Consider the following 26,051-nt stretch of genomic DNA (forward strand, 5'->3'; position numbering starts at 1 on the left):
GTTCTTTCTCTTGTTTGCTTGTTGTTTTGTAAAGCTTGATGGAGGTTAAAAGCAAAAGTACAGCTGTTGCATTAATAGGAGACAGATGTGTAACATCTCCTGGACTGACCCTTCATTAAGGGCAGATGTGTCTACAATTACATGCAACTAACAGAACTTTCACTGTTTTGCTGCTTCCAGAGTGTAACGGGATCTGCATTCACGGGCTGTGGTGGGGCATCCCAGCATCTGCATCCTATAGTGTTGCTCTGCGTTTCATAAATGTTGCGGCTGGGGCTAATGTGTGTTACAGGGCTACTGCTGTATTCATCTGTTTTTTAGATCTGGTAGCCAGGTTGCCGATTGCATAACTGAAGGATTTGTGCTTTTACACCCCTTCTGGGTCACTAGAAATATTATTTTGAACAATAATGTGGAACAAATGCATCTGTCACCCAACCATTCGATCAATACTGTTTCCATGTCAGGGATAATTGATATGTATAGCGAGCCTGACTAATTAACTTAAGGCAACTCCTGTTATTGTTTTGCCAAACCAGGATGGTATTAATTATTCATGAATCTTGCAGTAGAGATGTTTCTGTTGCGACACTGTTTTTAATTACTGGACTGAGGTAAAACTGAACATACATGAAGGGTTTCTGTTGATTTTGCAGAGGTCTCTGTGTGTGCATATAATAACTGAAGGGACACAATGTTTCCTGTGTTCTCTGTGTTGTTTATTGACCAATGTTCAGTTTGTCCAAACAGCAGTTTGTCCTGTGAGACTCGATTTTCAGAATGTGTGCAGAGAAAACTTGTTACATATAACTTTTATACACAAAGATGTTTTTATGAAGGAGGCCCTACGAGGCCTCTTTTTATTTAGTGTGAGATTTGTTTGAACAGCGTGAGAGTGAAAGACAAAGAAAGGAAATCTCTACCAAGTATTGTTTAGTTAAATGTTCTGTCAGCGAGCAAAGGCCTGTGTGACTGAGGCCGTGGTGAGCTGCTCACCTTATCATACTAAACATTTAACTTGTGAAAGGAATGCAAGGAAATCAATATTGGACTCGTTGGTATGTTTTAGCATGCTTACAAACTGAACAAGAATCAAGCCATGCAAAGCATTTAGAAGAAACGAGATTAATATAGCAGCTTCAGAAGTATTAATAACCTAATCTGCAGACAAACACATAGTAGGTTGTACTCTGTGTTTCTAGTCTTAATGCTGAGCTAAGCTAACTTGCTGCTTAGGTTTGCTTTACATATATTATACAGATCTGACAACAGTACCAAACTTCTTGTGTAACTTCCAGATTTATTGCTAGTCTCTGTGCAGGTGAGTTAACCCCCACTCGAGCATGTCTGGTATCTCTTTCTTTGACGTCACCTAACTATTTTTTATCATCTAAGGTTTGACACTTAGGGGGTTTATGCACTTTGTATCCTCTAAAAAAAACCCTAAAAAACACTAGAGATTCCACACTTGAAATGAAAAGCTTTAAAAAGTTTTACCTTCAGCACACCTCCAGCGATCACGCTGCGTGCATTTCCTCCTCATCATCATCGCATGTAATAACATAAGAACCCCGTCCTTCCCTGAAAGCACTTTTGTAGTTATTCTTATTTTGCGCCCTGAGGGTTTTGCACCTTCTCTGACTATGGGCTGTGGACCACAACAATTACATTTCCATTTAGTCTGTTGTAGCTAACATTTACATTATAATTCCCCAGCAATGCCAGCTCAAGTTTCAAGTTGAAAAGTTCAAATGTAAAACAGAGGCTAGAGCTGCGAGGGAGGGTTACCATAAAACACAGCAGGTTGTAGATTACACAGGAGAACACAATGCTCTTACTGTAGAACGCACTGTGTGTCTTAGTGTGTTTGCAGAGCTGAAAGACACCCGTATCTGGATTTAAAAAGTTTATCTTTCAGTGTAAAGCCAGCCTCGGTAACTGTTTAACTCATGCTCATTGTTCTTTTTCCTCCTAACCTCATCTGTTATTGTCAGAAAGGCAATGTAGCTATTTATAACTGGTGGAGGTTAATGAAAAATACATGATCTTTCTCTCTCTCGTGTCTTCCTCAGGTCCGAACACTATTTGTCAGTGGGCTACCACTGGATATTAAACCGCGGGAGCTCTATCTCCTCTTCAGACCATTTAAGGTATGTTTGTATGTTTTAAATGGATGGCCTGCTGCTATTCTTAGCAGCTTACTTTCCAGCAGTCAATGGGACCTCCATTAATGGTGATGAAATAAACGGCAATGGAAACTGTCCCGCGAGGTTCAAGTGTCTGTGTTCTTAAAGCCGACGTTCAATCACATCTTGATCCATGGGAAGCTTATGTCTCATGGAAAAATGGCTCAATGCCTGCGAAACAAAAACACAAAGCTGTTTGCTTCACCTCAGAAGCTCCAACTTTGTTGCAAGAACACAGACCCCCAGAGTTTAGTTCAGGTGAATACATGTAGATGTTGCAAGCTTTTTGAACTATCGACCAAGACTAACGCGCCTTAATGGTGCAGCAGCAGCAGCAGCGCTGTTTAAGTGATTAATGCATCTAATCGCTCACTTAAGCAATGTTCATGGTATGTGCTCTGAGTAAATGGTTTGCATCACGAGTGTTGAAAGCAGTAAATCTTGCTTAATCAGGTAAGACACAACAATCTAGTCCATATGGTCTTCATAAGAGCGCCGTGACCTGTGAAACTGCCAAGCTTAGTCCTCCGTGACCCCAACATGCCAACATTTTTGAGTAATTTAGCAAAAAAGGTTTTGTAAGTGTAAGCAGTCTGCGTGTTTTGCAGCTTTTTAGCCACTAAAGTTGAATTTTTGCTTTGTTATGTGTATTTCTGACATTTTGTTTTCTGTTTTTTTCAGGGCTATGAAGGCTCCTTGATAAAGCTCACTTCTAAACAGGTATGCTAACAAGTCTTGGATCTGTGTTGTGTTCAAAGAAACTCCTGAATGAAGCCGGTCAGTCTCTGGTCACGCTGTTACTGTCCACATTACTTCTTGCTCATCGACACCTTTGCATCTTTTTCTTCTCTCTTTGTGTGTTTAGCTTGTTGAGAAAGAAGGATTAGCAGGAAGTGCCTTTAATAGAAAAGAAAATAACAAATAACAAAGGTTTCCGGGGGGAGGGAGAACGATAGGAGGGGAAAAGTGTTGCACCAACTTGCCTTTGGCAGTCGGATGTAGTGCTTGTATTTACAGCGAGTCGACTGGTGGGCTGTGTGAGGACGAGGAAGAGAGACGGGGAAAGAGTTTCGAGGTGTCAAAGTGAGCGTTTTGACAAGAGCAGCACTGATGGTTGAGTTTTGCCTCCAGGGTTGCGGGACTGAAAATGAGCCCAGCTGGCAGGTGTCCACGTCCAGAGTGGAGCAATTTAGCTTCATGTCAGCTTACTTGTTGCCACTTTACACTGTTTCTCATAAAGACATGACATGCTCATTAGAAGGGTTTAAAGCGATTTGGGTTGAACTTGCTGAGTGTAATACCTTAAAACTATTCCTGAAACCAAGTACAAAGGAAAGCTTTAGGCTCTCTCTTTTTGTTTCACTGCTATTGCGTACATTCAGAAAAACTCATTCTAATGTATGTATCTATGATTGAAGTCTAATTTAGCATTAACGGTTCTTCTCACTTGTTTGGTGATCTTGTTGCCAGTTATTTTCTTACAGTCAAGGTTTATACACGTGTGGCAGTGGGCCTGAAAGTGGCCGAATTCAAAGATTAAAAGGTGTGGCTTGATACTTTTGTCCATATGGTGTTGTTCACAGCAGGCTGTGTTGTTTGTCAGATAGTTCCACCTAAGTTAGCCAAGCTGCAGCTACCTGTTTTTGGACACCTGCCAGTCGAAGCAGCCTCTCCCTTGAGTTTCAGCCTTACCCTATCGAGACGGATCAATTATTAAAAACATCATGTATGATATAGTTGTTATGAAGGAAGAAACTATGAACCGAGACTTGAACAGCTTGCTGTAAGATGCTATTTAATGCTGTTTAGTAGGACATTTTAACATGAGAGTCTATGGGGATTGACTCGCTTTTGTTGGCAGCCTCAAGTGGTCACTAGAGAAACTGCACTAGCTTAATTTTCAGCCCCTGGAGAATATTTGGCTTTTAGACTATGATGGAATTCACCACCTGTTTTACCTTTGTGATTAAACTGTGACTCGGAGCGATGTTTCTCCAGCCTAAGTGGCATCTTCAGCGAGAGAACTGCTGTGAACTGATGCTTATGTTAAGACAAAGTGCTGCCCCCCATTTCCTCAGGGTTTGTTTGGAGCAGCTCTCCTCCTTGTTAATGTTAATGACAATGGCCACGCAAATCAATCGATCTCCGTCTCTCTCTTCCAGTCCAAGAACTCCCAGCCATGTCCATATATAGCAAAAGCCTGATCTCAGAGCCTTTCTATTTATATTCCTGTTATGCTTCCTCCTCCTGACGTCTTCACTTAGTCTTTCTTTTCTTTTTGTGTTACTTTTCGGGGGTTTTCTTTTCCTCCACATCCTCCTCCTCCTCCTCCACTGCACTTCTTCAGAATTCCCATAACCCTAGACTGCTTTTCCAGATCACACGCAGCAGTGTGACCCCATGGGAATAACATGTTTAGAGTTTTCTGCAATCTCTCCCCCACCACCACCTCCACCACCACCACCTTCTCCCAACGTCCCCATCCACATACAAGACAAAAATATGTATTTTCTGTTCATATCTGCACTCAGAAATCCTGCAGCCGCACCTACACCCCTGTGAGTGTGTGTTTTTTTTTCCTGTTTTATTTCTCCTCACCTTTACTACTGGCTTTGAAGCGATGTCGCTGGAATATAAAACAAGTGTGGGTGAAACAGATGCGAATGAGAAAATGCTGCACTGACAGGCCTGTTTGAGGAGGTCTTTAAGAAAAAAAAACCCAACTTTTTCTACCCGTTGCCTCACTTGCTTTCATTTTCACCTTTAACCCTTGAAATTCCCCCCCTCCCTTTCTATCTTCTTCTCCTTTTTCAGCTTTTACTCCCTTCTCTGCCTGTCTCACACTAAACTCTTACATGCTTGTTCTCACTCCTGCATTGCCCGTATTTGGGCAAAGGGGAGCCGAATGATGAACTCTACAATGAAAGTGCGTCCAGCCTCCAATCGCCCTCCGCCTCCCTCTCCCCGCTCTGTCGCAATGGTTTTATAAACAGGAGAGAGGGAGAGGGAGGCAGAGAGGTAGGGGGTGGGGTATGCTAAGATGTTAAAATATATATATATATATATATAAAAACATGTCTTTGTCACTCAGACAGAAATGCCGACTCAGTTTTCTGCCTTAAACCATGTTTCTTTCTTTTGTTCTGTCTCCTTGTCTCCCCAGCCAGTGGGGTTTGTCAGTTTTGACAGTCGATCAGAGGCGGAGGCTGCTAAGAATGCCTTGAACGTAAGTGTCATGCCCTCGTTGTGCTCCAGCTCAGCTCTAGTGTTTCTCATGAAATCTCATCTTTTTTTTTTTTACTGCCTTTAGTGCAAATGTATTTGAAAGCGGGGGGAAAGCGTTTTCTATCACACGAGGAAAAAGCTGAAAAGTGAAGCAGCGAAGGCAAATATATCACAGCTGCTCTAAAATAGCGTGTGTCTGAATGTTTCTGTTTGAGTAAATAAAGTCTTTCTTTTTTTTACTTTAAGCTCTGCGAGAGATCCTGCAAGGTCAGAAGAAAATTAGCTGTTCTTCCACATAAAAATAGAAGATATTGATCTAGGGTTTAATTTTAATCTCTCGTATTTCAGAATGTGGCTCAGTAGAAAGCCTTGATGAGGCAGACTCTAACACAAAACAGAGCTCATCTTCTCACGCGGTTTTTATTCGACTCTCTTGAAACAAAGTGTAGACGGACGGTAATGAACGGCGCCTGTCTCCTACACCTTTGTTTTTCTATTGTTGTTTTTGTCTTCACCATGCACCGCCCTCCTCCGATTGCCTCTTAAGTTTTTGTTGATGTCTTTATCAAGGCAGCGGATCACTTTAACGGCCCTCCTCTTAAGTGGGACCGTGACAGCGCGAGCGGTGTGTCAGCTTTCTCAGATGTCGAGATATCGGTGCTCGTCAAAGGTAGAGCAGAGAGTTGAACAAAGGATAAAAATTATCATCTTATTATGAGCCAACAACAGCGAGACTGTTTCCGTAGAAGGGCTCAGTGGGGCTGAGAATTCAACGCTGCTCTTGTTTTTCAGGGAAAGCTACGTCCCGGGGGGTCATATGGAGATAAGCCAGATTCTGCAAACATCCATCTGCATATTGAAATATGGGCAAGACGCAGAAAACTGTGGGAGAATTTGGGGATTTGTTTCCTATCATAGTAGCTCTCTTATATTCCCTCCAAGCTGTGAGCCTCGAAAACAAAAAACTGAATTACCTCCAACAGTCAGAATCAAAGCTCTACATGGAGAAGGTGCTATAAAAAGACATTTCGAGGTAGATATTCCAACACATTTCAAGCAGAGGTGTGCTCGGGCCTCATTATTGCCATGTAGCTTATTACACCTCTGCAGCCTCTACTGGAAGAAGCCGCGAGTGCGCTGAGCCGAGGCAATCCCAGTTAATTCCCTCCCCTTCATGAGAAGAGTCATCCCTCGCTTGTTTCAGCCTTGCTTCGCCCGAGCCTGCAGGGATGAGTGCAAGTTCTCGTTTGCTGCCGAGAACTTGCACTCCTGGCTGCTTTTCTCCTCCGCTGATCTGACCTTCGTGCTTTTCTGTATCGTTTACAGGCAATCAAATGAGGTTAATTTCAGGGCGTTTATAGTTCCTGGTAAAAATGTGTCCAAGCGGAGTAAATGAATAGCAACTTTGACGATGCCACATTCCTGTTGTTTTTTTAATCCCCATATGTGGAGATGTTTGATGAAGATCTGATGGCAGGGCAGCTTTTTCCTTTGGCCTGTCGTGAGCAGTGGCATCTCAAGAATTCGCCAAAATGTTTGGCTCACTCTAAGCAGTGATGCCTGGCGTATGTCAGGGTATTTGATGTCATGGTATTAAATTACACTGCATTCAGTGGGGAACAGAGTGAGGGCCTTGTGGCTTGTCTGCTTGTGTTGTAAATGACATCATGCGCCAGCCAGGTTTGTGTCATCAAGTTCTGATTTCCCATTGCATGTGTCGCTCAGAATAAGCAGCTTCAAAGGCTAAACAAATGAAAACGCTCTCGTCACGCCAAGATTTCAGCAGTAAATTGTACTGTACAAAGTGACAATTCCAGATCAAGCTAAACAACAGATAACAAGACAGGAAGTGCAGCAATGGAAACTGTACGCGTTATCTAATAAGTGCTGTGGGCTAAATTAGTCTGCTTCGTCACTACTTAAAGGCACAAGGCGGCACGTCTGTCAGTCGCTCCCTATTATTTATAACATCATCGCTTCACTGATGAGCAGACTTATTTATTTGGTCAGCCTCTTTAATGCACGGTTGCCAAACCAAGGTATTAGCTGTTGCATTTTTAACATCATAAAGGATCATCAAGTGCTGATCATGCGCTAATTTCACTTCACTAAACCTTCCAGGAAAGCAAAAGACAGATAAGAATGTTATAAACAGCTTGTCTGTGCTTATATTTCGACTGGGAGCAGTATGTGAGGAAAAAAACATTTTAAATATGGAAACGGTCGGCATTTAAGATAAGTTGAAACCAAATGCAAGAACTGAAATATCCATTGTTCCAGTATTCTGTCTGTGCCACAACAACCTGTCTACTATTCAACAACATGCATGTAGAAGTTATAGTAGCTGTGAAAATGAACTTGATTTAATTACAACAATAAATCTGATTATATGCAGTTGTGTTGAGGAAATATTATTCCTCAACACAACTGCATATAATAATGAAAACATAATTCAAGCACCCCTGAATATCAGATATGGCAGAACTCAGATTTTGATTAATGCAGCAGTCCCCGATCTTTTCTGCGCCACGGACCAGTTTAATGTCAGACAGTAGTCAGACAGTATTTTCACGGAGCGGCCTTTGAGGTGTCGTGAATAAATACGACAGAATAAAATTATACTGCCAAGACAAAAACTTTGGTATTTTATAAATATAATAATAAACGCGAATTCACTGTGTAATTGTGTAACTTTATTAGCAGCGTCCTCCTGAAATACGCCAAAAACATTGAGAGTAACATCCTCCTCTCTGCCCCTTAATGCGCTCTGGTCGCTTTGATAACGTGTAAATATTTCTTTCAAAATAAGACACACAACTACAACGCCCAGGGAAACAGAGTTAACGATAAAAACCCTGAAAACCATAAATTTCACACCGGAGACTCAACTTTTGCGACGCGGTACCAAACGACTCATGGACCGGTCCGTGGCCCGGGGGTTGGGGATGAATGACTCATGACACCTGCTTTCAGTGCTAAGACATGGATACAATCTCACAGCTAAAATGCTTCATATTTCCTTTTTAAAGACTTGTCCATATGCATTACCCCTGTCAGTGTGCTCCCTCAGTTCTGACTCACCTGTCCTAAAAGCTTTCCACTAAACAATATTTGCGCTAACATATCTGTCTCATTAATCTCAGGGGGTACGATTTGACCCAGAGATTCCCCAGACTCTGCGGCTGGAGTTCGCCAAGGCCAACACCAAGATGGCCAAAAACAAGCTGGTTGGCACTCCCAACCCCCCTCCTTCCCAGCAGAGCCCCGGGCCACAGTTCATAAGCAGAGACCCATGTGAGTACGCCGACTGTTTACCCGCCTGTCGCTGAGTTTGTCTTACTTTTACATATTGTCCGTCTGCATTGCTACTTCCTCTGGCTGTACTGGACTGGACAGCTGTTTCCTTTTAGGATATTATTTTGTAATCGAGGTGCTTTTCTGTGCTGTTGTTGTAAATGTGCATGAAAAGGAGACTGTTGAGTCTGCTGCAGGTCTCTTTCATTGAATGCTGTTTTGTTTGCCCCTAAATTAAACATTTACGTATTTGTCCCTCTGTGAAACGTTAATTTTGTGCGGGCGTGTAATGCTGTTTGTCGTTGTGATGTGTTAACTGATGATGTTAGACTAGTGATTCATTAACAGAGCATGTTTCAGCTTTAACCGTTTTCTCTAATAACTTGGACTCAAGGTCTTCAAGTACAATGTGTGTATAATAATTTGCTAATGCGACTTTCCACCTTTTTTTTTTTCTTTTTTCTTGTGGTTAAATATTTTTCCAAGAGTTAAGGATTTTGAAAGAATCAGCTATTGATAGTTAAACATAGGCCAGCTGTGGTAGTACATTCTTCCTGTATGACCAAGCTGCTTTTATCTTAGATCGTTTTATTTTTTTATAGCCGGGGAAAGGGTGTGTGCATGAGGCCCCGGAGGAAAATGGAAGGAAACGATTAATGAAACCGTGACGTAATCACTAGGAGAGAAATTGCTGTCATTTCCTGATAAGAGATGTTTAAACCAGCCATCTTTGTGATCATGCTTGGATAAATGGTTACCAGGAGACATGGAGAGCACAGGGAATGCTCCTCGAGATTATCTGCTAATTATCCAATGAGCTGCTGTGTTTTTTTTTCCTGCATTTTTAAATGCTCACCCGCTCTGTACGACTCAGCACCGTCTCCTAACTCATGCACCGATGCTCGTTTTTCACAGTCACTTTGCACTTGATTTAGCAAGTAAATCATGATGTCTGACATTGTTTCCTCTCAACCTCTCCTAAAGTATGAAATCCAATCATGTAGTGTCAATGACCGTTCTCAGATACTGTCAAGGTTTTTGCATAATACATGTGCATTTTGAATTAATAAAATTTCCCCTTGAAATTTTTAATTTGTGAAACTAAAGGTCCTGCATTTCAGAAGCGACTAGATAATAACATTAGTGGCTGATGGACATCAGTTTTCCTGGCTAAAGCGATGGCAGGTCCAACTATCTATATATGAAGCTAATGAAGCTAATATTAGTTCACTGCATTGGTTAAAAAAAACATCTTTAGACCATACTGGTTCTGTAAAAGGCATTTTAAATATTTACATGATGATTTATAGTAAAGACATTTTTCTAAATACTAAGGCTAAAAATCTCTGGGTTAAAATTTCATAATCAAACAGTGTAACCCATATGGAAAAGATATATATAAATCTTATAACGTTTGTATCTGTCTTGTGTGAAACTTGTATAAAAAGCATACAAGAGTGAAAACAGATATAAGTTCCCCAGAAAAATTATATAAATGAAACTTGTATGTTTTGGATACTTACTAAAAAATATATGAAAGTGGCCACTTTCATTAGTAAATCATATAAGCCTTATATGATTCAAGTAGGTAGGCCACATCTGATGCAAGTCTTTTATAAGTTTTTTCTGTTTCTTTTCCATATGGGAAGCTAAGGCTACGTTCACAATAATGTTGTAAGCTAAGCAAGGCTTTCATAGGTACTGTTGGCTTGGGATGATAAAGCAGAAACTTCATCAAGTTCAGCAGCAAGCTAATACTAGCTATAGCAAATAAATACTGTATTTATTATGAACAGCTAATATTAGCTGTAGCAATTAGCTATAGCTAATAAATGCAGTATTTATTAGCTGTTAGCTTTTCTAGCTAATTGCTTGTTCACGATGCTTGAGTTAAGAGGATCATTTAGATCATAGTTCTGTCTAAAACATAACTATATTTCAGAGATGAGCAGCCTCTTAACTCATGTAAATTATCCTTTTGCCTCAAGCGTCTTAACGATGTGTTTTACAATCACTGGAACCAGACTCGTTGCTATAATATGGAAACACTCGTATGTAGGAACATGTAAATGAAGTTTAGTGGTGGCTGATAGTATTGGGTTTTCTAGCTGCCTCTGATAGCCTTGAGCATTTTAAGCAATGCTGGGTTAGACATGTAGGTAGTAAAGCTAACAGCTAATTGCTGTTAGCTTTTAGCTTTCCTCAAAGCTAACGTTAGCTTTGACGAGAGAAACATTTTTTCTATTGCGGAAAAATGAATGGATCATTCTTACTCCAGCCTGAAGCAAACCACAAAAACACTCAAAGTTATGTAGACAGTCTCTGTCTCGTGACAGTAGTTAAGCTGCAAGTTTAGAAAATAAATCTTTCTCGGCTGTATTGACATGAAATAAACACAGATGTTACTAATGTCAGTAATGAGGGCATTGTTCTGTTTATGTACGCAGCCTTAATTACAGTGAGTAGTAACACCTGTGTTTCTTCAGGAGGTATTAATCAAAAAGAGAAAATAAAATCATTTTGTGAAAAGCCCGACCACCTCATCATAATTAGATCATGAACAAAAAAGTAAACTATTATTCTCATGTATTTTGAGGTTATTCGATGCCTGAATGATGCTTAAACACAAAAGCTTTATGTAGCCTTTAACAGCAGCCTTTAACATACAATATTGTAGATATATGTAATGTGATTGCAGTTACGATTATTGTAACAGTATTTACCAACCAAATTACATCAAAGTACCCACTGTGAAGAAGGTCTGTTGTGTAGAACGGCATTTGGGCTAGTTTTATTTGGGTAGTTATTTTAAAACTTATCTAAATGAACTCAAATTTCAGAAGTTTTACTCCTACCTCTAAAAAACCCTTTTTTTGAGTATCTCTATCTGTCTCCCAGTCTCTGGTTTAAACAAGAGGAAGCGACTTCAGACAACTGACATTCCCCCAGCACCCACCTTCACAATCACCACCATCACCGCCACCTCCACCCTGTCTCTCTAGCCACCCCACCCATCCACTTGCCACTCTCCTCACTCCACTCCTCCTCTTCTTCTTTCCACAGATGAGCTCACAGTGCCTGCTCTCTATCCCAGCAGCCCAGACGTGTGGGCCTCATACCCGCTGTACCCGGCGGAGCTGTCGCCGGCCCTTCCACCCGCTTTCACCTACCCCTCCTCGCTCCACGCTCAGGTAAACCCACCTCCCCTCCCCCACCGCCACCGCCGCCTCAGTCACCTAGCCCACCTCACAAAGACCTGCTGCCGTCAGCCCTGTTATCACTCTCTGCTTCATCCCACAGGTGCACATCGGAGCACACATGACCCATTGTCACAGTCATGTTTAAATCAAATGTCTATCTATTTTTGGGGCTGGGGAGTTATTTTCCTTACAGACAAGGAAATGTATACCCAGCATCACTCAGTTTCATCAGTGTAAACAAGCTGCTTCTCTATAAAAGCATCTAAATACACATTTTCTTTGGCTGCAGGTTTTCATGTTGACTTTTATTGAAACACTTTCAAGTGCAAACATATATATAACTATTGCCGCTGATACTGATCAGTCATGTTCATCTGCTGCACCAGTAGCACAGTGAAGGCAGAATTTTGGTATAATTTAATTGTTACATTGGTGCTGAAATTAGTGAGTTTATAAATAATTGAATTGTCAGTCCATTTTCACCAACCCTTCTCAGCGGAGCTGTTACCCGATCCCAGCACCTTCCAGAAATCGAAGTAAACTTAGCTGTTCACCTCACTCTCAAACTGCATGTCACATAATGGAGCCTGTGGTTTGGGCTGAGTTTTAGGAGGTCCAAGCAGGAAAAATAACTCTTCCACAAATTCCAAATGATACTTTTTTAAATCAGTAAAAAATAAATTTCTCAAACTGAAACTGATTTGTCCTGTTTTGCTTTTTATTTTAGACTAAAATCCTGAATGTATCCATGCATGGATACATTTACATCCACATATAATTTAGAATCACCACTTAACCCACTGTGTAAGTCTTTGGACTGTGTGACAACCTCCACACAGAAAGTACATGCAAACTCCACACAGAGAGGTCACAGCTGGCTTCAAATTAGACACCTTCTTGCAATGAGATGACAGTGATACCATTGCACCACCAGGTAGTATGAAATAAAGAATTCAACACCAAGATAATGTTAAAAATGGCATCACAGGACAGTTTTCAGATCTTGTAGCTGCTTAAAATCTGCAGCTGTACAAAGGGTTTGGATCATTTTACCTCCATCTACCTCATTAATTATAGCAAATCCTTCTTTTCCAACCAGCCATGATCCAGTTTATTGAGGTCTTCTAATCTGCGCAGCTCTGCTGTGAGTTCATGTTAAAGTTCATTATCGATCTCTTGAAATTCTTCTCATGAAGAGCGTTTGATGCAGGCAGGCCCTCATGCAGTCTTAATGCCACGCATACAGTATGTACGGTTTTGAATGCAAGCTCTCACTGCTCACTTTGCAGTGTTTCAAACTCAATGTGTTATACAGTCATGTGGTGTTGCTTTTCTCTGCTCGAGGGAAAATTGAGCATTTCCACTTATAATATAGATACTAAGGTTATTTAAGTATAAAGGCCTCTGGGCAAAAACACTAGCTGAAGCTCAGATGATGTCAGCATTTGAAATGAATGCAAGAATCTGCCTAGCTGGCATTTTCCCACATGCATCGAGTATATTCACACCAGTGGCAGCTGATAACTGAAAAAACGAGGACGGACGAGAAAATCAATTCATGTTATGTTATAATAGTTAGTATATTTCCATTTTCTCGTGGTGAAGCAGTAAAACAGTGCCTGTGCTCTGGATGGGAATGATGTATGTATTCTTTGAAGCCTGCCAGCTTTGGTCATTTTGAAGAAACTGGCCCTTTAAATGGACCAGAGGGACAGACAGCAGTGCGCATTTCTGTGAAGCCCACAATAATAATACACCAAAATAATTAGTTAACTAATTACCAGCCTACATATTGCCATGTTTTCATAGTTACTGATGTTTAGAGCGGTCAAACTTGTGCACATTAGTGATACCGTGATCACTACCGCAGATACCGACCTTGAGCTAAACGGGAAAACTGGAAAAATAATAAGTACGACAAGAAAGATGTTTTTGATTTTAGTGAGTCAGGTTATTCCAAACCATTTAAGCAATGAGGGCTAAAGCTGTGCCATCACTGCAGAGCTCTCTACCCTTTGCCCAACGGGATCCAGTCACTCCAGTCCAAATCTATTTCGTATGCTAGTCCTTCATGGTTGCCTTAATGTTACCACTGGCTAGTGCAAGTAGCTAGCTACTGCTTGATTTTTAAAAAGAGAAATGAAATGGGGAAAATTCTATATGTCCTGCACTTTTTTCAAAAGACCCAAATCAAATGTCACGAAGTTAATCACGTTTGTACAATATAGTGGAAGAGATCTGACGAGTGGAAGAACACAGTGTCAGTGTTTTACTGTGGATGTTCTGGCTGAGGTTGTCCTCCTTTAGAGCATCATGCTACGTGTTCTGCTCACTAACAGAGTAGTAGGAACGAAGCCAAAGTGTATTAAATTAATGGAAGAGGTCCCGCCCTGAGGACGTCAGACTCAGTGGCGAACTGAGGCTATAATTCAGGCTGGGACATCATCTCTCAGACTACTCTGTACATGCAAACCATCAGACTGCTAATTCTGCTGCCTTACCCTGGCTGCTGTTTAAGGAAAAACAATATGTGGCTATCAGAAATCACATCTAGCCAAAAGAATTCTCTTTAATCTTATTATTGTGATGTTTAATGAGATTTTGAAAATAAATAAATAAAACTACTTATGTCAATTAATCAAATGTTTTAATTGCAAGTAAATTACAGCTGAAATATGAGTGTAATGAGTGGAGATAATCAATAACCACAACAGTAAAGACGCTAGACGAAAATAACAATGAGTAGGATATTATGAGTAAGAACGAGCCATTGTAATACTTTTTAAACACAGAGGGAGATACTCTATTCAAACAATTTTAAAACTGAGGCATCAAACAAAAGTACAAAAAAACTTCACACACATTCCCTGAGGCTGATCTTGAGCTACAGCAGTGTAGCTTCTGCTCCCAGCTGGCAGCATTAGCCACTTTTAGCTGCATCACTTTTATTATTCAATTCAATTCAGTATTATTTATATAGTGCCAAATCACAACAACAGTCACTCCAAGGCACTTTATATTGTAAACACAATAAAACAGAGAAAACCACAACAATCGGCTGACTCCCTTTGAGCAAGCACTTGGCAACAGTGGGAAGGAAAAACTCCCTTTTAACAGGAAGAAACCTTCGGCAGAACCAGCTTGCAGAGAGCAACAGAAACTGCGAATACTCATTTAAATGCATCTTTTTTGTGTGCATCTGCTTACCTGAGATGGCACACATCGAGTCGTATATTCATGTCAGGCCAGTTGACTGACCCCAACGACCCCACACCGACTGACCCGCTGCCTCTTCCCTGCAGATCTCACTTTTGAGACGATCTGTATTTGTATAATTTTAAATACTATGATCTCCCTCTTGTCTCTCAAAAGAAACAGAGGGCGAGCAGTCTCCTCTGCGGCCACGACTGGGCCGCCCTTCACGCACACATTCTGACACGTGCAAAGTGATCGTTGCCGTGCGATGTTGCGAGATGGTCAATCTACTTTCTGTTAACATGAGCTCACCTTTTAGGCTCCACAGTTTTATGTTAATATGTGATTATGTGTGTTTAGATTCGTTGGCTCCCGCCTGCAGATGGAACTCCTCAGGGATGGAAGTCCAGGCAGTTCTGCTGAAGTATGTGTGAGTAACAGCACACACATGCACACACACAAACACACACTCACACACTCGTACGCACACATAGCTCCCTGCCCTGCTGCGTCAAAGAAGTGTACATACTCTGGTGTGAAACCTCTTTTGTAAATGTTATGACACTTTGCATAAACAGGAGTAGAGTTATCTTAAACACATGCCAGGAATATCACGGGGTGTTACTTCACGCGTGTTTACCTCTTTTGGCCCTCAAACCTCACAAAACGTCCATCCTGCTAACTGCCAAACTAACCGGCTAATTAGTCACGTTTCCTCTAGTAGACGTCAAAAACATATATACTAATCGCTAACAAAAGTACAGCCTGTGGTTCGATGAAACCACACACGCTCCTCACACATGATCATAGGAGATGAAAGGTGCGATCTAAAGGGGAACTCCATTATTTTCCCCACTCTGGTCACAAGGTACAGAGGGTCGACTTTTCCCATTGATGTTATGGTTGATCTCAGGCATCAAAAGCAGCAAGTCAAACAGAATATACAATGAGTGCCAATGCCAACGTTTAATAAATCAGACCGAGAAGAGGTTTGCAAATATGACTAAAATGCTAATGCTAGCTGCTTTGAAAGGCAACACAGCTGCAGGGAAAGTCACTCAGTTCTTTCACTACTCGCACTACAGTTTTGAGACATTTAACCTGGCTATTTCTGTTCTGTGCTGCTTTTTACATCAGCTCTACTCCAGCCAAAGTTCAGAAGAAAATTTACAAGATGTAAACCGTTAATTTGAAAAGTAAAGTCAAGTGCTCAAATTGTCTCGACCAAAGCTGCTAAGCTATTTTTTCTAAGCTATTTCAAAGTTGTCCATTCACAGTGGGAATAAAACCTTAAAATGCATTGACAGACGAATCCTTTAAAACTTTAAAGTAAAGCCCCTACAATAATATAAAGGAAATCCCAACAATCAGACAACCCCTACGAGGACGCGCTTTGGTGACAGTGGAGATGAAAAACTCTTTTTTTTAGCAGGAAGAAATCTTTTTTTTCTTCCCCTGGTCACTGCAGATGGCTGCACCTCCCTGAGCCAGGTTCTGCTGGAGGCTTCTTCCTGTTATAAAGGAGTTTATCCTTCCCACTGTTGCGAAAGCGCTTGTTCATAGGTGGTCATATGATTGTTGGAGTTCTCTGTTTTCTCTGCATCAGTAGTATCTTTACCTTAAAATATAAAGCACCTTGAGGCAACTGTTGTGATTTGGCACTACATAAATAACACTGAATTGAGTTGAACTGGTCTCTGTCTTTGAAGCAGCCACACAGTTGGAATGAATTTTGTTTGTGTTTCATCCTTAGTTAATGAGGATCAATTTTTTTACAATTTCAGGACAAGCATCAGGTTTCTGCAGTGAAATACTTCTAAGATATGATTACATGTGCTCAGTCGTTTTTCTATGGAGGATCAGAGGAAATTAGACCTGCCTAGCGGAAAGACGGCTGATATTTATTATACTTGTGTGTGAGGGAAAGTTTATTATTATGCACCCGCTCTTGCATCGCTATAATAAACACGGAATATTGTTGTGTAATGTTGTTAGTTATATAGCACAGATATTAGGTGCTGTTTGTCATTTTGTCAAACCCTGGCAGGATGAAATACATTTTTTAATTTAAAACCCTGTTTTTGGCATTTCTGCATTCTGACAAAGTGCACAGTGGAGAAGCATAAAAAAGATGGGGCCGAGGGAGACGGAGGACGTGATCCAAAAGGTCGTAAATGGGAAATATTCACCCAGAACCACTGAGGTACCTGGGTACTGCTGGAAGGGCCGTTTTTATGAATCTTTATTAGAAACTGATTAGCGTGGGATCTTTATTTCAAATAAATTACAGATGACTTAATTTTAGTGGAGCGGCAGACAGTACACAGGGCCGATGGCTTCTAATAAGTGCTTTGATGAGTACATGAGTCAGCTATAACCACGCATGAGCAATGCAGCACGTGCGCTTTGCTCGGAGGTTCAGACAAACTGAACGCTGTTGTGCTTGCAGAAAAACAAAACCACAAAGCAAAACAAATCCCCTGCTAGTCTGTGTATCTCTGTTGGCTCTGACTCTGTGTGTGTGCGTGTGGCGCCAGTCGCACTGTCACCAGTACCCTCCCTTCAGTCTCAGGACAGGAAGAAACATGTTGCCCCAACCCCACAGGGAGTCAGCAGGGAGTGGGTGGGTGGTGGTGGAGGTGCTAGTGTGGAGCCTAACATTCATCAAGCTGTTGATTGGTGCTACTCCTCCATCACCTCCTTCGAAGCCTACATCATAGCTTACATGTCCGTTTCTTGACATGTAAACATGCTGTGTGAGGAAAACGAGCCATTTGAGTAATTTGGACGTTTCTATGACTCCTTCTCTGCCTGCGGTGGGTGGGGGGTGGGTGGGGTGTACAAAAGAGGAAGGAGGGAGGGGCTTGGAGGAAATAATTACTTCTCTATCAAACCAGAAGGAAGTCGTTTGGCTGGTCAGGCTGCCCCAGTGGATATTAGGCCCTGAGTGAAACAACAACGACCCCACATCCGGCTCACGGTGGAGGGCAAAGTGCAGCCGAGACATCCAGTCAGAATATTGTTATAATTACAGGTGACTGATGCAGGAGCACACAAATTACTACATGTTCAAACATAAAGCTTCAGACAGACGAGCACACATGACGGTATGCAAACAAAAGAAAAGCTTCGGTTCATCAACATTACAGAAGACAGCTCACGCTTACTTGCATCTATTCACGCCGATACTTTTTTGATTTACTTGCCTCGGCTTTAAGGGGATTTGTTGTTGTTTCTTTCACTCCAATTATATTGCTTCCAATATTGCCTGAATGCTTCTAAATAAACACTTTAACATCCTCCTAGAATCACTAAACACAAATTTTTACGTGGGACCTCTAAACGTTTCTTTCCCTCGATCCTCAATCTGGTTTCTAGAAAGACAAGCTTTCCTAAACACAATCCTAAACCATAGGTGGGGAAGCAAGAATATATATTATATACAGGTGTATTGCAGCATAATGCAAGCTACAGTATTAATTAAAATGATAGAAGAGATGATTTTACAGTGGACAAAAGCAGTCTCATAAATAAATCTATTAAGAGTAGTTTATGTTACACATGTGCTACTTGTGTTCAAAGTAGAGCTGCAGGGATATTACTGACGCTCTAAAACACATCTCCCCAGTAACCATGTTGCCATAGTAAAACTGAATGACACTTATGTAGCTCAGTGTCTGCCTTGTTGAGTTAACCTTACTACTGAAGGCTGCCCCTGACATTTTGCATCTTAGCAAACAAACAGTTAATCCATACAAGTGTCTTTAGGCCTTCATCGCATTTCAAATAAATGCAGTCGACTTGCACTCGATGTCTCGAAGCTGGCTGTGATGAGGGTATAACTGATTTGTGCAATGTAATCTGCTGGGCAGAATACTTGTGAAATATTTTTAGCTGCATGACTACAAGAATAAACTTGAACAGAGGTTAGGGAAAGAAGGCGTCTGTGTTGCACCACTGTTGTGCAATCTGTCTGATATTGTCTTTACGAAAACAGCAGAAAGGACAAGATTTGTGAATTTGTTGCTAAAGCTAACTGGGTAAACTTGAGCGATGCACGCTCACAAAAGCCCGCAGCTCTGCGGTTGGTTCAGAGAGGCCTGTGGTCGGTCGCTACTTGTCGACGAACGGAGACCACTCACTGTCTGAGTATGCGACTTAGGAAGCGTAACTGCAGGCCTGAATGTGGATGTGTGAACAGCTGGAAGTGAGGTAGCATTCAGGCGTGACTGGTAATGAGTTGTCTCAATCACCTGGCTTCCTGCCTCTCTAGGAAAGTGCTGTTTAACAAAACAACAACTTTATTTACAGCACCTCATGCAAGTTTAAGCAGCTACTGGTTTTTATTAGAGGCTTTAAGTTTTTGTTCTTGTGATCCCCCCCAGGAGGCTTTGTCTGGTCAGTCGTCTGGCTGTTTGTGAACCTGAACTATATTTGACATTCGTGCTCTGGTCTTAGGTTCCAAAGACAACCTAATAGTGGACATTAATGCCCAGTGAACTGGAGGGAAAGGTAATCCGGATTTTCCATCTGACAAGACATGGTGAGGGAGTGTAGGGGGGTGTAAAACCCCTATCATGCATGCCTGTGTGTGACCCTGAAAGAGACAAATGTGCGTGTGTATGCAGCCTGGCTGCCTGCCTTCAGGAGCTTTTTTGGCCAATAGCCTGACAAAACCCATGGTTCCTGCACAATGTTGCACTAACTCCCACTGGAGGAGAGCTGAGGGCCAGCTGGGGCCCTTTCTAATAAGGAAGTGGGACTTTATTCTTCCACCCCCTGCTGACAGATGCACACACGCACACACACAAACACACACAGTGTATAGTACAGTGTAGCTGCACTGTGGCACCAGCTTGTAGGAGCTGGATACATGTCAGCAGCTGCATTCATCACCACCCAGCTCCAGCAGTTATTGCTGGTATGTGAGAAACACAGCCAGGGCCTAAAGGCTTTTCCCCGGATTAAAGGGGTTTCAGACGGCGATCTTTTTCATGGCCACGCTGCGCAGGTAGAGATCTTAAAGGACCACAGGGGTGTGTTTGAAGTTTTAGCTCGATATTAGATATATTTCACAGTTTTTTGTTGTTGCTGTTGCTTTTTCATCATTTTTTCACAAAAACTGACATCAAGCCTGAGTTCATTTTGTAAACTGTAGATTTTTTTGACTCCTTTAAAGGCAGATTAGGAATCCGAGGGACATTTTTGGGAGGTTTTTTTCATCTGAAACCCAAAGTTTACAAAGACATGTTGAAAGAGAAATTTTACAGACATAAAAAGAAAGAACAAAAAGGTCCTCTCTTCTTCATTTGCAGCACCGTGTCAGTGATCAGTGATAACACCGGGAGGAACATTTGCGACACGAAACCTGGTTGAAAATTTTGGGAAAAAAAGGAAACAACCCACACATTCACGAGAAACCGAGTCACCTCCCACACTCAGAACTGCTTGTTTACTTATCTCACATCATGCGCCCAGGCCGAGTTATTGGATGTAACACATTAAGCCGACAAATCACTAAACCTTTCCCTAATCCGCACAGACATGTTCAATGATCAACCCAATCTTTAACCTTGGTGTCTCAGCCAGAACAAATAGGGTGCTCTGGAAGTATGCGTCGCATCAGTTTAGCCAAGCGGCTGTATAACGCATCGATTGCCTCATCCCTGATTGAACACGCAATGGGGCATTAGCTAGGCCAGCCATCCCCCTTCAAAAACGCACTGTTCTCTGAACAGGGAACACTTCCTAAGCCACCTCTCTTCTTTCCCTGCAACAGTCTATCCAGCTCCTTCTTTCTCTTAAGGTCATATTTGGATTAGTAATTGTTTATTGTTCCACCGAGTCCCCCCAAACTCAAATTCCTATTTTTGGTGATCCATCTGGTGTGGGAGCTTGCATGGTTGACCTTTCTCTTTGAAGTGTGGAGGTTGGGGGTTTGTGGAAGATCATGTCAGGCAGACATCCTGTGACAATGCAAAACTTTGAGCTTGAAAGACTTCTGAATGGACATGATATTACAATAATAGTTCACAAATAAAACTGTGTAATACACGTCCTGACAAAACTGCTGGACAATGGGCTTCTGTATGTGGCTCGAGTCTTGACTTAAGATGTCTTCTGCTGCTTGGTTTCGTCTCTTTTGAGCTACTGATTTTAAAGAAACAAGATACACTATTGATTTTTCCTCTGTAACAAAGAAATTAGTTACACTGCTGCTTAGATCACTGTCGTGTTACTCCACAACATTGCCTAGGATACATTTCCACATAAGTGCCAGGTTATGACACAGCATTAAGCCTTTCATGTGCACACATACCGGCATAAATCCCTGACTTAATGTGTAGAGCAGACATATGATAGTGGGGTTTTTTGTGTTGTTATTTTAGCGTCAACACAGGAAAACCAGCCAGAAAGGATGTTACACAGAAGTCACTATAGAAGTATAACATAGGCAAGATTTCCTTTACTATGTCTGAACCAGTGCATATCTCTGTATTTGTTTAAAATCAGTCTTTCAGATTGATATACATTTATAAGTCTTGAGTCACCCCTCACTTCTTTATATTTTGCCAGGATAATTGAAAACAGGCACAGAAATTTGCAAAAATACATGGAAATACAGTATGTAAGGAAAAAACAGTGACAAGCTTGAAATTCAATAATTGGTATGACCACCTTTATTCTTCAACACAGTCTGAACTATCTTAGAAAATCTTTTTAATTTTTTCTTTAAGTAGTCTTCAGGAATAGTTCTCCAGGCTTCTTGAAGAACATTCAAAGCTCTTCTTTAGACGTCGGCTACCTTTTGTCCTGTTTCCTATCACGATGATCCCACACTGCTTCGAGGCCAGTCCTTGACTGATACTGTGTCATTGTGTGTTTTTCCATCTAGGTATGTTTCTGTAAAAGTGTGTTTGAGATGCTGAAAAATGAAGAAATAACTATTTTATACCCTTCAAAATTATTATCTTTGACATTTTTGTAGATTTGTTTAAATAAACGAGAACAAGTTATGTAGACAAAACTCTAGTTCATCCCTTGATTTTTGTGCCTTTTCTATGTTTGATGGTCAGTGTTACATGGATATGCAAATAAACGAAATGGTCAAGAACTGGACTAAATGAGTGAAACAGCAGCCAGTGTTCAAAGAAAAACTTTGAAATACTTTCAGAAAGCTTGGAGAACTATTGCACAAGACCACTTTAAAAATGACTAGAAAGTCTTGTTCCTCAGACGTAAAATATAGAGAAATTATGGGAGGCTCAAGACTTTTGCACCACACTGTACAATCAGCTTAATTATCGCTCTGGATCCAGGGGTCTTTTGATACCTGCTCTGTAATATTGTGTTGCCTTTACAGGCAATCGGAAAGAATGGATCTTGTTCCTGGACATGGGTCCCTTTACTGTCAGAAATGATTTCCCCTTTGTGCAACAAATTCTAAGTAATGTCCACCACGTAATCACCACCATTCGAAAGTTGTTGACCTCTCTGCCATTTTGGTCTTCGCTCCATGAGGTTAGGCAGTTGTGTTTATCTTTTTTCTCTCTTTTGCAAATAAATAGAGTATTTGTGTAGTGAAAGTAACAAAATCATGCGATTAACAACTTTAATCATTAAATTCAGGAACACCAGTGCGACAGTCGCATATAATGTAACAACAGTAACGCGTAACTTTGTAAAACTGACACTAATAAGCTGCTGCGTTGCCCTTCAAACATATACCAGTGTGTTCAATGCAGCTGAACTTTGTCATACCAGTAATCAGAGAGCTTGAGAGCATTTAAAAATCATACATTTTTGTTGAAATAAAACCAAAATTCACTCCTCTGAAACATCATCAAAAGGATTTATTCCGACTGTCTCCTTTTGTGTGCTCAGGTTCCTGATGTGTGATGGTGGCCGTGGCCGGCTGTGACGGGCGTTGCCGATTGCCTCTCGTGTCCTATTAGAAACCAGGAGGACCGACCTAACTCCAGCTGCTGGAGCAGCGCACCGTCGGTGAGTTCTACGCCTCGGAACGTCACAACCGTTGATCCCAACAGGCGAGGACAAAAGGTGTAGATCGCACCTCGTCGCCCGTGTAGCGGGCCCCTGCAGGGGAGAGGGGGGATTTTGAAAGTGTAGATTTGCAGGAAAAGGTGTGAAAGTCCTTTTTTAAAAAATAAAAAATACAAATTTGAGAGACAGCATCAGTCAAAAACATCCACTTGAATGAAGGAAGCAGCGCCAAACTGTACTGACACCGTGTCGACTTTCATCTGTGCATGTTTGAGATTTGCGAAATGTTTTGAACAAATACACCAGAATTTAAGCACGAGATAGAGCGCGCGTGCATTGAATGTGGGTGTGGTCTTGGCACTGGATCGGGTGGGGATTTAAAAAAATCTGTGTGACTTTTACGGCTGTTAGTGTTTCCACGTAATCCCCGGTGTTCCCATTATACATTTGCGAACTTCAGCCTCACCCCGCTGTCGTTCTGTCTTTCTCTTTCAGGCAGCAGCAGCCTCATGGGCCTCAGGACATACTAGACCCCAGCCTCCATCACACATCGAGTCCCCCCCCTCCCCGAAAGTCCCTCCAAATCTTTTTTATACTGTTACGTAAATTTACAGGCAGCGCTTGGCTACACCTCCTCTGACACCTCCGTGAAAGGTACCAGGCATGCACAACAAAGGCGTCCGTACTCTTTGTTTACCGACTGACTGCATCGCCCGCCTAGCTGGTCTCTGCATCCTCTACGTGCGGGTGTAAAGCCGGCCACCTAAAAGGAGTGCAAACGTTGTTTTATGCAGCCACTTTGCAGACGCCCGGAAGTGTGGCTAAAGTGCTACTGAGTAATGTTATTATATGACTATAATTATTACTATTCTGTATATCATTCATATTAATGTTATTATGACTATGAAATTACATGTTGACGCATGACTTTGCAAAAAAAAACAAAAAAAATAGAGCGTGAGAGAGAAAACAACGAAAAAACAATGCTGTACATTTTTAGATATTTTAAAGAAATACAAAAAGGTATTTTTGTAATCAAGACGATGTTTGAAACGGTTTTGTTTGGGTTGATTTATGTTGTGCTAAATCTTGTGAGGACGTTTTATACCTTTTCTTTTTTTGTTCCCTTTCTGTTCGGTGCCATTTTAAAACAACAAGTCGCCCTGCTATACCAAAGCAGTCCTGCCAGTTTGCTCTTGTCTCTGCTCCAAAAGGAATTTTGATTCGCTCATATGTGTCGTATTTTTTTTTTTGTCCCTCTGTGGCGTCTTTACCCGACGAAACGAAACACAGAAGTCTTTTGTCTGAAGCGATTTTAACGTTGAGTGACAAAACGCACCTGATCCGGCGCGTAGTTTGGCTGTTTGAGGTAATCAGATGTGTGAAAAGAGGCACTGACAGGAAAAAGCCATCGCCGGTGGAAGGTAGCGTGACCCCAATGTCACGTATAGCGTGATGGCAATACACGGCAAACTGAGCTCTGCTATAATTAGGAAATCGCTCCTTCGCTGTGTAGCAGGAGGACAGCAGCACAGTATAGAGAAACAAGACCAAAGCTTTTTTTTTCTTTTTTCTTTTTTTACACTGGAGAGCTATCTAGGCTAGTGGTTATTCCATTTTTGACTACTTTTGTAGTCCTCAGTCTGATTTCTTATGAAGTATGACATTATTTTTGCAGCATGTCCCTTTTGGTGTCACTCCAAAGAGCCACTCTGCATCTGAAAGGATATTCACTTTAAGCGATTTGTGTCTTTTGTCTATTTTTAGGGAGCTGCTGTGATTCAACCTGCTTTTGTAAAGTTTGAATTTACATAATAATGATTGGAGTGAGATGTATAAAAAAAGGAAAAGATAAAACAATCTTTTGTAATCTTGCAATAACGTCTTTGCTGTATGACATATCATCGAGTGATCATATTTCTGTGATATCTTGACGCCAAAATCTTCATTCGCTAATACGAAACCAGTCTCCGAAGGCCAAGTCGCATTTCATGCTGATGTGACAATCAAATGCCGTAAGGAGACAAGTGTCCCCTGTGATGTTTAGCCCCTCTGTGTACACTTATATCGGACTGGTTGAATCATACAGTAGCCAAGTGTTTGTAATTAATGATAATATGCATCATATCTATTAAATCAGCTGAAGGGTTTTTTTTGTTTTGGTTTTTATTTTTGCTTTTACAGACATTTTTAAGCCAAGTGTGGCACTCAGATTTATTAGAACAAGTATTTATACAACGTGCGTGAATGTTAAGTGTGTTTTTTAATGGGTGTTGTCTTTTTAAGGTTCATAGAAAACGCCCATCATATAATTCATTGCAAGTATTATTGTAAGTTTAATTGTATTTTCATTTGGTAAGAATTACTAGAGCTTTTTCCTTCGTTTGTATCGGTCTGATTGGAGCATACTGTATGTAACATGTGAATACTGTTTTACCTGCATCATTCACTGTGAAATCCAGAGAAGAAGAAGATATACTCCTCGAACGAATGGGTCTTTTGTGTTTCGCCAGCGGTACCGTACAAAAGTTCCTGAAAAAACGAATAAGACGACTCCTCCCCCTCCTTTTGTCAGTGACAAATCATTTCTTTACTTGTTTTAGTATACCGCGTGTGTAGCTGTGTGTTCAGTGCATGTTCACGGCATGTGTGTGTGCGTGTTCTTTTTCCTTTTTCCTAATGCATACAGTACTGTTGATATTTATGTACTTTAGCCGCTGTAAGGAGAAACTGTATTTCAGTGAATTGCAGAGGTTTGTTTGTTTGAAACAAAAAAAAAGGAGATGATCAAAATGAGACGTTTTTATGAAAATGTTAAATGAAGACATTTCAGGCCATCTGCCATTAAAGATTGACATTATCTGTGCTGTCATGATTACCTTATTTGTTCAGAGTGTGCAAGTTTTCTGAAATGTGAAGACACTGATAAAACTCTGATATATATATA

The 26,051-nt window shown here is 41.2% G+C and overlaps 1 protein-coding gene across 4 annotated transcripts in view; it reads left to right on the plus strand.

Annotated features, from left to right (window-relative positions):
• Nucleotides 1–25,964, plus strand: part of LOC102292490 (RNA binding protein, mRNA processing factor) — a 38,052-nt gene extending 12,088 nt beyond the window's left edge. The window contains exons 2-8 of one of the 4 annotated variants that reach the window (XR_006054798.1): nucleotides 2,073–2,150; nucleotides 2,868–2,906; nucleotides 5,350–5,412; nucleotides 8,555–8,705; nucleotides 15,461–15,530; nucleotides 22,985–23,104; nucleotides 23,600–25,964. Coding sequence is in view for 2 of the 4 variants with exons in the window: in XM_042224375.1 (XP_042080309.1) it covers nucleotides 2,073–2,150; nucleotides 2,868–2,906; nucleotides 5,350–5,412; nucleotides 8,555–8,705; nucleotides 11,769–11,896; nucleotides 15,461–15,523 (522 nt within the window). In the remaining 2 variants the exon portion in view is untranslated. Of the gene's footprint in view, nucleotides 1–2,072; nucleotides 2,151–2,867; nucleotides 2,907–5,349; nucleotides 5,413–8,554; nucleotides 8,706–11,768; nucleotides 11,897–15,460; nucleotides 15,531–22,984; nucleotides 23,105–23,599 lie in introns of those variants that run through there. The other 3 variants (XR_006054799.1, XM_042224375.1, XM_042224374.1) reach the window with 3 other exon arrangements.
• Nucleotides 25,965–26,051: the final 87 nt, after the last annotated feature.

This window comes from Haplochromis burtoni, unplaced genomic scaffold, assembly GCF_018398535.1.
Source record: "Haplochromis burtoni strain Fernald_Lab_line unplaced genomic scaffold, NCSU_Asbu1 Contig_136, whole genome shotgun sequence".
Lineage (NCBI taxonomy): Eukaryota > Metazoa > Chordata > Actinopteri > Cichliformes > Cichlidae > Haplochromis > Haplochromis burtoni.